Below are 10,194 nucleotides of genomic sequence, written 5' to 3' on the forward strand. Positions count from 1 at the left end.
TGTTTATTTCTTAATCGAGCAATCAATTCCAATGTTAATGCTATACACTGTCAAACACAATAAATGATTTTACTTTCAACAAAAATAAGTTACCAAAAAACTTCCGAAATTCGACACCAGATCAGATCATTTTGAAACCGATTAGTCTTATAAAGCCGTCGATTTGGCAAACCCTCTTAAATGAACTCTTGAGCTACAAGGGGCGGGGGCAGTGGGGTTGCGACGATGCTGCTCAGGCACCTGCCCTTATGTTTAATCTTATCTCCTGTGAGCTGCGCTCCTCCAGTAACGCTGCAGGGGGAAAACCCTGTGTCAGAGTTGGTAGGCTATCATTGATCGTATTCTACATAACACCCGCACACTTGGAAAACATTTTCAACGAAGATTGAGGCAAATGCATTTCTTTGAAATGAAGTAAGCCTAAGTAAAGTAAAATGTGTGGGCACTAGTATTTACACGTGAATTGAGAAACTATCGATCACTCGGTTGAATTGCATAGTGTCATAACATAATAGCCGACCACACACGGCAGGCCGATTGGACAGACGTCCACTTTAATAAATGACTCATGTTTCACGATTAATTGATTATTCTACAAGTGATATAACCGTGTATAACCTATAACATCTCGCTTTCCAATCTACAAAGAAAAACTATTCTTGATGTTAACCTTGACTGCTCTAGCATGTTGTTTCGATGTTAGGAGCTGTCTAACCACAGTCTCTTCTCTGGCCTATTCTCAAAATATCAAAATAAATGAATGATTAATAACACGCCATTACACAATGAAAACCGGTTTTGTCAGAGAATTATTGTTTTTCAAGACAATATTTGAATACCATTTTGTATGTATCTATAAACACACATACACACCCACACCCACACACACACACACACACACACACACACACACACACACACACACACACTGGCAAGGTCAGGCCCCTCCTACATCCATGCATGACTGCATTGGATGGTAGTTGATGAACACTAGGTTCTACTGGTTGCCATAGGCGCCACTATACTGGTTGCCATGGCGTCACTGTTGTCCTGGGATTTCCGGTCCAAAAGAGCCTTTATTTCCTCGTGGTCGTTGAACGGGTTCTTCCCAAACTGCTCCGTCCACCATGTCCTATACTGTAGCGGAAAAATAGATACAATGCATTGAGCTGAGAAGAGAGACCAACACTCAAATCGACCCGAGTATCAGGAAGGGTTGATAGGTACGTCATGCATTTAAAAGTTCTGGGTTCTAGCTCCAATGTTTACAATCGACCTGGAGGCATCCCTGGGACAATGCCTTACCCCTTTACCTGCTTTGCCTTTAGGTTCTCAGAGTGGCTAAGGTAAGATTTGAGAGTTGTAAAGATTGAGGGAGAGCGGAAAAGAGCAGAAGAGTGCCATTCTGAAAATGAACAACCTCAAATAACACACCCTCCATCTCTGCTCCTTCCCTCTCCAAGTTTTCCCGCCATTGACGTGATAACGCAAATGTGATTGATAGGAAATATGGATTCCCCGAACAAATCAGGGAAAAGATGCCCTGAATGGTCAGAAAAGAACCAGAAGCTGTTGAGTTCAAACTGAGGTTGGTGCGCTTAAAATCAGCAAAGATATTCTCAAGGAGCATTTGGATAGCTAACGGATGGCTCGGTAGAGTCTGCAGTAGAATCTTACCGACATCCCCTGGTGGATGGGACTCACCTGGGCCAGGTCTAGATTTTCATACTCCTCCAGCTGCCGCAGGAAGCCCAGGTTTGGTCTGGCGCAGGGCCTGGCAGCCCTGACTGCAGCCAGGCAGTCCACCCAGCCCAGGCCCGTCACCGTCATGAGGTACGCCACCACCAGGGTAACGCTGCGGGACACCCCCGCCACACTGGAGGAGAGGAGGACATAGTCACCACAAAGTGTTCCCTCCTTTCTCTGGTTTCTTTAGTGGATCAATGAAGGCTACTATCCGTGGTTGTGCTCTACTGTACTGTTAAAGGGATACGCCAAGGTATTTGTAAATTGGCGTTTGCCTGTCTCACCCGGATTCAGGCGACTTGTTTGATCCCCAAATGATCATTGTTTTGTTTATAGGAAATATAAAGAAACAAACATCTCAATTCGAGTCACTGTTTGACCAAAAAAATACATGTTGGAGCTGTGTCTTATAAAAACAGCCATAGGGTCTTCATCATGGCCCCTGCTTCTGACTCACCAGTGGACTAGACAGCCTCCTCCCTGCAGTCGAGACTCGTGGATGAAGACGATGCTGTCCTTGAAGTATGGCATCCTCAAAGACAAACGACACCCATAGTAAACAATAGCATCAGGTTATCTTTTGAATATGATTGTGGGAGGAATAACATAAAATCATTGAAAACGTTTCAGGTTACTATGATTGACCAATCGACAATTGAGCTACTCACAAGTTTTGCTTGGAGTGATCTGAAGCAGATATACAACGGTATTTCATATCCTGCCAGGGGAACACAATGTTTGATAAGAACATAATATTAGTCTAATGTGTTTTTCAAAGCCCCTGCATGCTGGATTGATATCAGAAAAAAAGTTTGTGAAAGTCAGAGAATGTCTTTGTGACAGCCACCAGTTTGCAACAACAAATTCCCCATGGTGGACTATCCACACTACCTGGGGGACAGCACCTAGCGCACCCCCCCCCCCCCCCCCCCCTCGTGACCCAGGGTTCATCCTGCACCTGCCAGCAGATGCAGCTCACCCGGCCCTAACAGACAGAAACCACCAGGTCACGCAATGACTGCACCCGTAATCCCTAGGGAAATGTGGGTGCTGTTGGGGGGGGCGGGTTACACATGCCTGTGTACACATAGCGGCCTCCTACTCAGATGTAGAGCTATTTTTCTGTCATGTCCTAAAAAGAAAGCCACTTTGTGTTATGCTCAGTCATTGGTATCACAGGTTTCCAGTTATGTGTGTGTGTCTTGTGTATACTCTGATCAAATAAGTCACATGAGCAGAGTCTTTCTGTGAAATCCAAACCAAATGGCAGCATGTGTGGCCTTTTGAGAGTTGTTATGAGAATCATATATTAAAAGTAACAGCCGAATGGATTGCGCAATCGATGAATCAACTTTACAGAGGGGAGAAGACCTATTGAACTTTAAGAAAAGCTGTACCATTGATAGTAACACATTGAGGGACCCAGGTGACGAATCACTGTGAAACCTTCCAAGAAATGGGGATGTTGGCTATGCAAATCATCCATCTGCTCATTAGTCGACAGTTATAAGAAAAAAAAACACCTGAGTCATCAATATGAAAATGTTTTCTATTTATTTTCATTTTTCACAGAATAGTGGCTTGGAGTTGTGATTAAGGTTATTGCTTCGATCTGCGAGAACAGAGACGTGGCAGCATAATGTCCTGAACCTCCATCTTAGATCTAGGATGTCTCCTCTGGACGAACCGAGTAGGGTTTGAATGAATGGACAAAATGGTTTAGCGGTCTGGGTAGTGATACTGGAGGAAAGGTACAAGGAGGACTAGGGTTTCTCATGAGTGTTCTTCTGTGTTGTGAGAATAACAACGAATGGTTTGAGGGAGAAAGTGGGTCGGAGTATCGGCAGGTCTTTATTGAGGGCCTGGAGACTTTCAAAAGTTATAGTCGAAAGTTTTGAAAGTGGCCATTGTATCACTTGGCCATCTATTTGTGATTCCCGAAACAACGATTGAAACGTACTTATATGGTGCAGAAGTTGAACAGCCCTGTCTCATTAAAATGTATGCGAGTGCATGCGTGGTATTGAAACCTCCCATCCAGGAAGGAGAGATGAAAATTAGCATGCATTTATTTTCTGGTGCAGTAGGCCTATATGTGTTTGGCATTGTTCTGGGAAATAAACGTATAAATAAATGACATTTATATTGACCTGAGGGTTTCCTTAACCAGATGAAGTTATTTTATATTCAAAATGATGACATTACACTATATTAGGTTGGGAAAATACTATGATGTAGTGAGAGAGATCTTTTCGACTATTATTCTTTGAAAATATTATTCTCGCAATGAGGGACCACAAATCAACACCCGACTGACTTTCCTCTTCAGGACCTCTCTAACTTCGTCGCGCTATGAGATTAATTTGTACTTTTCAAATCAGCCACAAAATGGCCACCTACTATCTCAAAACATCTACTAGTAGTTGGACATGACCAGATGAACCAAAATTTACAATATCCTCTGCTTAACCCCATTAGCCACCCACAAAGAGATAAGCCATTTAGCCACTGATGTATGGCTCATATCCATTAACAATTGTATTATATTAGATAATCAAATATCCAATAAAATGTGTATAGATAGGGAAATTATTTAGAATCGAAATCTTTATTTAATTAATTCTTTAGGTAATTATAATTTCACATATAAAACCACTGTATATGATCAATTAGACAATTATTAACACTTAAGGTAAATTCTAAGTCTTTTTGATATTGCAATTCAGAACTACGACCCATGGCAAAGAAAATATGAAGATTTGCCATTATCCACTCTTCTGCTCAGGATAAAATTATTACCAATTTGTGTAATTTTGTTAAGATTATGTGACATTCACTTGTTTGTTTTTGTTGAAGCAAAAAGTGAACAAACATTATGATATGATGTGTTTCTCTAATACCTTTAGGAGCGTATATGTTCATTTGATTGAAGACTGAATTAGACTTTGTATGTTGATACTGTTTCTGAATGAGACCAGACATCGGTCATTTGGTTGTTCCTCAACAACAACCAAACAGTGTAGATCTATGTCAGGGGAGAACTTTACAATACATTACATTCAATCGCATTGCAGTTGACATACCTAGAGTAATCATGCAAAAAAACTCAAAATACATTTTTTTCTTACAATATTTTATCCATAACTAAATGAATACCAGCCTATGGCCTATAGGGGGCGTAGCATGCTAACCATTGTCCAGTAGTGATAGACTTGGGCAGGATGGACAGACAGAACTGAGACAGACACACATGGACTCAGCAGCTCACCTCGAGGACGGGTTTGGCTGTGTCGTGGATGGAGAGGATGTGTGTGATGTTGAACTTGGCTAACAGATCCTTGTCTTGAGAATCTGCACAGTTCAAATAACTGTTCATGTTAAAAATGCTTCATTTTTTATTCAACCCATCACAAATGAACTCATGTAAACCGTGCCCTCGTTTAATCCTTACCCAATGACACCTGTTGCTACTGAACTGCTCTCCCAGGCAAATATGGATGTATAGATAGATTTGCTCTCAATTTTGAACCGAAAGAAAAGAACGGAAAACCTGGGTTTCTAGAAGGGACTAACACCTTGGCCCCAAAAGCAATAAATAGTACATTTTCTAATCAAATTTGGTTCCTTAAAGGAAGCTAAATGTATTCTACCAAGGACAGGTGTGGTCAAGGCTTCTCTTTGCTTTGCAAGTTGGCAGGAGGCTGTGGCTTGTATGCACTGTTTAATTTACCTGTGGTGAATAAATATCTATAAAGTGAAATAAATGCATTAAATGAATAATGATATTATGGTTAAATAGGTAATATGTGACAGAAATAGATTTGACTGCAATAACATATGTGCATTATGTTAAACAATAACATAATGCATTAAAATACCTATAATAATAATTATAATAATAATAAAAGATTGTTACATCTAATGTATAAATGTAACTCATAAGCCTGCAACCATCCTTGTATGTAGGACTTAACATAGCATAGTGTTTAGTCAAACTTGAGCTGGTTTTGTGTAGCAGCTGGAGATAGGGTGCTGCCATGCAATAAGATACAGCCATCGAATGGCCTGGCCTGTGGTCTGTATTTCTGCATGTCACCAGTACACAGGCCTCACTGCCTTCTGACAGCGCATACACAAAAGGCTTGGAGTAATGTTTTCTACAGTATTTTAATAGTCTCAGGGGTACACAGAATAACCCAATCACTTGGTAGTTTGTTCTTCTTTAAAAAGACAGGGAATTCATGACCCCTAAAGTAGAGGGGGGGGGGGGACTTCCCTTTTATACAAAAACTCCATGTCACCCTGGCATTCCGTCCCCCTACAAACAATGTTCACAAATATACAGGTTCATATGGCCCGATATTCAGCGGACATGCGAAGGGCAAACAGGCAATCCGAACCTAATGAGATTAAAATATGAGTTCTACTTGTGTTTCTCACGGTCATAACCTCCCTGACGACGCTCTATAGAAACCCTGCCTAGCGTAGCATCCCACCACATGCCCCTGCAGCAGAGGAACTGAAACAAATGCTATTGTACAGCCCCGATGACAAATCACTTCTATTCAGAAATCCCACCAGGTGGGTGAGTGTGTTTACCTTTCAGGTTCCCCAGATAAAGGCCTGGCAGGATCTGGAGTTGAGCAGTGGAAGATGTAAATAAGTCAGATCAATATTTAAAAAAAAAACACAATCTGCAATAGTTAACACACAGAATCAATTGTAGGAAAAACATTAAAATCTCAGGGTCAGATGTGTCATATCGACCATATCCTGTCCAATTGGCCTACCTTGTTTATTCCGTTACCCATATCCTTCAGAAATATTGATGAGCAGAGCAAATCGAGGAAGAAGCACTCTCTGTTTATAACGTGCATAGGACGATTGTCCTAAAGGTAGTCAAGGTAGCAACAGCATTATATCCGTAGAGAGGCGAAGTTGTACGCCAGTATTGTTTGGGTGAGATCAGGCACCCTCACAAGTTGCTGCAGACAGTTGTATCTATTCTGGGCCCTAGAAATGGGTCTCAGGGACACATTGTTTCCAAGTTTTCCTGTCAAGAAGCAACAAAGCTCAGTTATGGTGCCAGGCTCCCGTCTGCCTGCTGAGTGAGAGTTGATGGATAGTTGTTTCATGGAAGTTGACGTAATGGGACATATGGGTTAAACCATCCTCTGGGTTTTATTTTTAGACTCAGCATAGGTCACGGGACCATAGACAGCCACATACCAACCAACCAGACAACCATATCACCTGCCATCCTGGCAGCTCTGAGCAGGGCCACGGGACAGACCGGGTTCCAATCGATTACCGCTCGCAAGTCATTGGCTAAGATGTGCTCACCATATTAGGTGCACTGCTTTCGAGAACGTTAGGGTGATAATAGTTATCGCGGCAAATGATGCTTTCTGTATTCTGCTGACACTGGATCATTTGATCATCTATCTCATCTATGATTTATCTTAATTTATGTATAAAGCACTAGATCAGACTAATATAACCTATTCTCAAATAAAGTCGACAAATATAATAATATTATATTTCAAATGTTAATTTTATATAATTGTAATCATTATTTAGATCATGAAAATCGAATATATAAGCCTATAGGCTCAGCATATGCAGTGCCAGTGTCGTTTTACTAACGATGGGGCGTCAATAAGAAACTTTGAGTGGGTCATTTAAAAATATATATATCAGCGTGAAGCTTGATTGGAGGTACCTAATGCGGACGAGGAAGAGACCTTAATTATTTACTATTTGATCCATCGATGTATTTTATAATTATTCCTACAAATGGAAGAATCGTAACGATAGCATATTTACATTTAGTGTTCGAACTTTCGTCGTTTTGTATGCCACATAATCGATGGTCGAATGCTCCACGATCCACTGGATCGACTGGATCCACTGGACCCAGACCTACTTTCTAAAGTCTTTCAGACGCTGTCACTTTTGCGCTGTACTTAATGCACTATAGTTGACAGTATAGTTGCTAGTGTTTCATTGGACAAATGGCGTTGATAGGCCTACTAACAAGGCGTCTTGGCGCATTGCGAAATTTATCACAAAAGAAGACGATTCAGCCCTACTGGTAAATGTTTTTCTTGTGCAAGTTAGTTATTGCATATCGTTACATCAAACAGCTGAACAATTCGAGAATCAAATTTCTCTGAATTTATGTTTGGAATATGTCTACAGTAGGCTATGTTTACTGTGCATGGTAGGCCTATGAACTTTATTTTCCTGCTGTATTTTCTTCTTCCTTTAGGCTAGTTCTTTCCATGGTGTACACTAGATGGCATCGATATACCAAACATGTACAACAACATGTTTTTTTTTGTTTTTTTTACCACATTCGATATTAAATCGTTGTCTTATATTGTTTGGTTGAATGCTGTATGGAATGCATACATTGGATTGGGGGTCTTTTTATATACCTGCTATGGATGGTTTTCCTGTTTAGCTCTTCAGTAACAGCAGGCAGACAACACATAAATGGAGTCCAACTGTACTATGAGAGGACTGGCATAGGAAAGCATGCTGTGCTTCTGATCCCTGGAGCTCTGGGTAAAATGCATCTTCAAATATATTTTAATATATTTATGCAATCATTTTTTATTTAATCTTTACAACATAGCCAGGTCACAGTCTCAAATAATGTGTTTGTTTGCTCAGGAAGCACTCTGACCGACTTTGGTCCTCAGCTGAAGTCTCTGAACAAGGAGATGTTTACCATTGTTGGTTTCGACCCCCGTGGTTACGGGCGTTCTCGTCCTCCTGAAAGAGACTTCCCTCTGAACTTCTTTGAGAGGGACGCAAAGGATGCAGTAGACCTGATGAAGGTCTGACCATTCCACTCACCAGATTGATCCTAATAAACCTAATTCATGTGTCTGACCTGTATAATTCATATGCATCTATATGATTAAAACTCCTTTGTTTAATTAAATCTGTAAAACGGGTGGTGTGTTGAATCTCATAATTAATGAATCCATTGATATTAACGTACTTTCAATGTTCCCCCTTTCTGTTCAGATGGGGCACTCATGAGAATTCAATTTCAATTAGTTTCTGTACTGTTGTACTGTTGTCTGTACAGTAGTAGATATTTGTGAATATGTTGGCATAGACTGTTTTGTTTCTCAGTGTTGCTCAGTACTTATAATCCATCGATGTGCCAGGCATTGGGCTTCAGCAGGTTCTCTCTGCTGGGGTGGAGCGACGGAGGAATCACAGGTCTGGTGTTGGCAGCCAGGAACCCAGAGCTCATCTACAAGATGGTCGTCTGGGGATCCAACGCCTACGTCTCCCAACAAGACCTCAGCATTTACCATGGTTACAGCCCTGCTGCCATTAACAAGTATTTTAATATAACATAACTGAGATTGTAGCTCTGTGTGTGACTTACTCCTGGCCGTGTGGATTCTTCATGTGCCTAGCGATCAGCGATGTGTCCAAGTGGAGTGCCAGGATGAGGAAGCCCATGGAGGACATGTATGGAGCAGAGGTGTTCCCTAAGATCTGGAAGGCCTGGGTGGACGGGATCTCACAATTCACCCACAGACCAGAAGGTAACCCATAGAAGTGTAAGATTCTGTACTATTATTTAACCAGCTGTTCATATCGGGGGTAGACCCAGAGAATTATTTTATATTAGATTGTATTGTTTGTTTGAGAGTTGTGAAAATGTAAGGGTTTCATTTAAGGGTTTCCCTTAAAACCACGAAGATCAAACAATTCCTTGTCTTTGGGCATAGTAGAAATGTGAAGTAGAAAACGATTATTATACCAAATACAACATAGATGGGAACCAAATCTATGCATAATTTGGTATCCTGTTACAGGGAGCATCTGCATGGAGCTTTTGCCCCATATCTGCTGTCCTTCCCTCATCATCCATGGCGAGAAAGACCCCATGGTGCCCAGCTTCCATCCACAATACCTTCTCAAACACATCAAGGGATCACGGTGAATTGTCCAAAAATGTTAATGTATTATGTTTATTAATGTAGAATAATATTTATTATAACATTTAATATGTTAAGTTGATTTTATTCACTGCTTGACGTTTTCTTTTTTCTTTTTTATTGTAGTTTACATGTGAATCCAGAGGGAAAACATAATCTTCACCTGAGATTCGCTACTGAATTCAACAAAATGGTGGAAGACTTTTTGGATGAATGACAATCTTATTTTCTATGATGAATTTGACATGGATAAATGATTTATGAAATGTGAATTAGGCTGGACTGTCTGACAACTCTAATTCTAATGGTAATTAAAATGATTGATATGAGGATTCATACCATTTGGTTATTACTTTCATTTGTGTCAGAAGTTTAGATACCTGAATAAACACCTGTATTCCTATTTATTCCGATACCTATAAACATTTTTGATGATTATGCTATGTATCGTGTATGCATATGTAATTTATTGTTTTGT

General features: G+C 40.6%; 2 protein-coding genes across 3 annotated transcripts; one reads left to right on the forward strand and one right to left on the reverse strand.

Annotated features, from left to right (window-relative positions):
• Positions 1-6: 6 nt before the first annotated feature.
• Positions 7-6,893, reverse strand: LOC130392853 (dual specificity protein phosphatase 22-B-like). Of its 2 annotated transcripts, none has more exons than XM_056603353.1 (7): positions 6,537-6,893; positions 6,346-6,379; positions 5,015-5,097; positions 2,412-2,464; positions 2,204-2,293; positions 1,705-1,876; positions 7-1,137 (listed from the first exon to the last, which is right to left on the reverse strand). In XM_056603353.1, the coding sequence occupies exons 1-7, from the start codon at positions 6,621-6,623 to the stop codon at positions 991-993; spliced, it is 666 nt and encodes a 221-aa protein (XP_056459328.1). In that variant the 5' UTR covers positions 6,624-6,893; the 3' UTR covers positions 7-990. The 2 variants fall into 2 exon arrangements, with proteins under 2 accessions (XP_056459328.1, XP_056459329.1); XM_056603354.1 differs by having other exon boundaries at positions 12-1,137; positions 2,204-2,278; positions 2,415-2,464; positions 6,537-6,891.
• Positions 6,894-7,464: 571 nt separating this feature from the next.
• On the forward strand, positions 7,465-10,153 carry bphl (biphenyl hydrolase like). The gene is made up of 7 exons (XM_056603905.1): positions 7,465-7,840; positions 8,213-8,316; positions 8,425-8,591; positions 8,931-9,084; positions 9,189-9,320; positions 9,594-9,717; positions 9,843-10,153. Exons 1-7 carry the CDS (start codon positions 7,761-7,763, stop codon positions 9,931-9,933), a joined length of 852 nt encoding a protein of 283 aa, XP_056459880.1. The 5' UTR covers positions 7,465-7,760; the 3' UTR covers positions 9,934-10,153.
• The last annotated feature ends 41 nt before the right edge of the window (positions 10,154-10,194 follow it).

This window comes from Gadus chalcogrammus, chromosome 12 (assembly GCF_026213295.1).
Source record: "Gadus chalcogrammus isolate NIFS_2021 chromosome 12, NIFS_Gcha_1.0, whole genome shotgun sequence".
Lineage (NCBI taxonomy): Eukaryota > Metazoa > Chordata > Actinopteri > Gadiformes > Gadidae > Gadus > Gadus chalcogrammus.

Excerpts from the sequence above, each read along its gene's own strand:
- LOC130392853 (XM_056603353.1), bottom strand. The coding sequence starts at position 6,623 with ATGCACGTTATAAACAGAGAGTGCTTCTTCCTCGATTTGCTCTGCTCA. Across the intron at positions 2,294-2,411 it reads CACTCCAAGCAAAACTTGTG|TCGTTTGTCTTTGAGGATGC; the intron begins AGTAGCTCAATT and ends TTACTATGGGTG. Across the intron at positions 1,138-1,704 it reads AAAATCTAGACCTGGCCCAG|TATAGGACATGGTGGACGGA; the intron begins GTGAGTCCCATC and ends TTTCCGCTACAG.
- bphl (XM_056603905.1), top strand. The coding sequence starts at position 7,761 with ATGGCGTTGATAGGCCTACTAACAAGGCGTCTTGGCGCATTGCGAAAT. Across the intron at positions 7,841-8,212 it reads AAGACGATTCAGCCCTACTG|CTCTTCAGTAACAGCAGGCA; the intron begins GTAAATGTTTTT and ends TTTCCTGTTTAG. Across the intron at positions 9,085-9,188 it reads AGACCTCAGCATTTACCATG|CGATCAGCGATGTGTCCAAG; the intron begins GTTACAGCCCTG and ends TCATGTGCCTAG.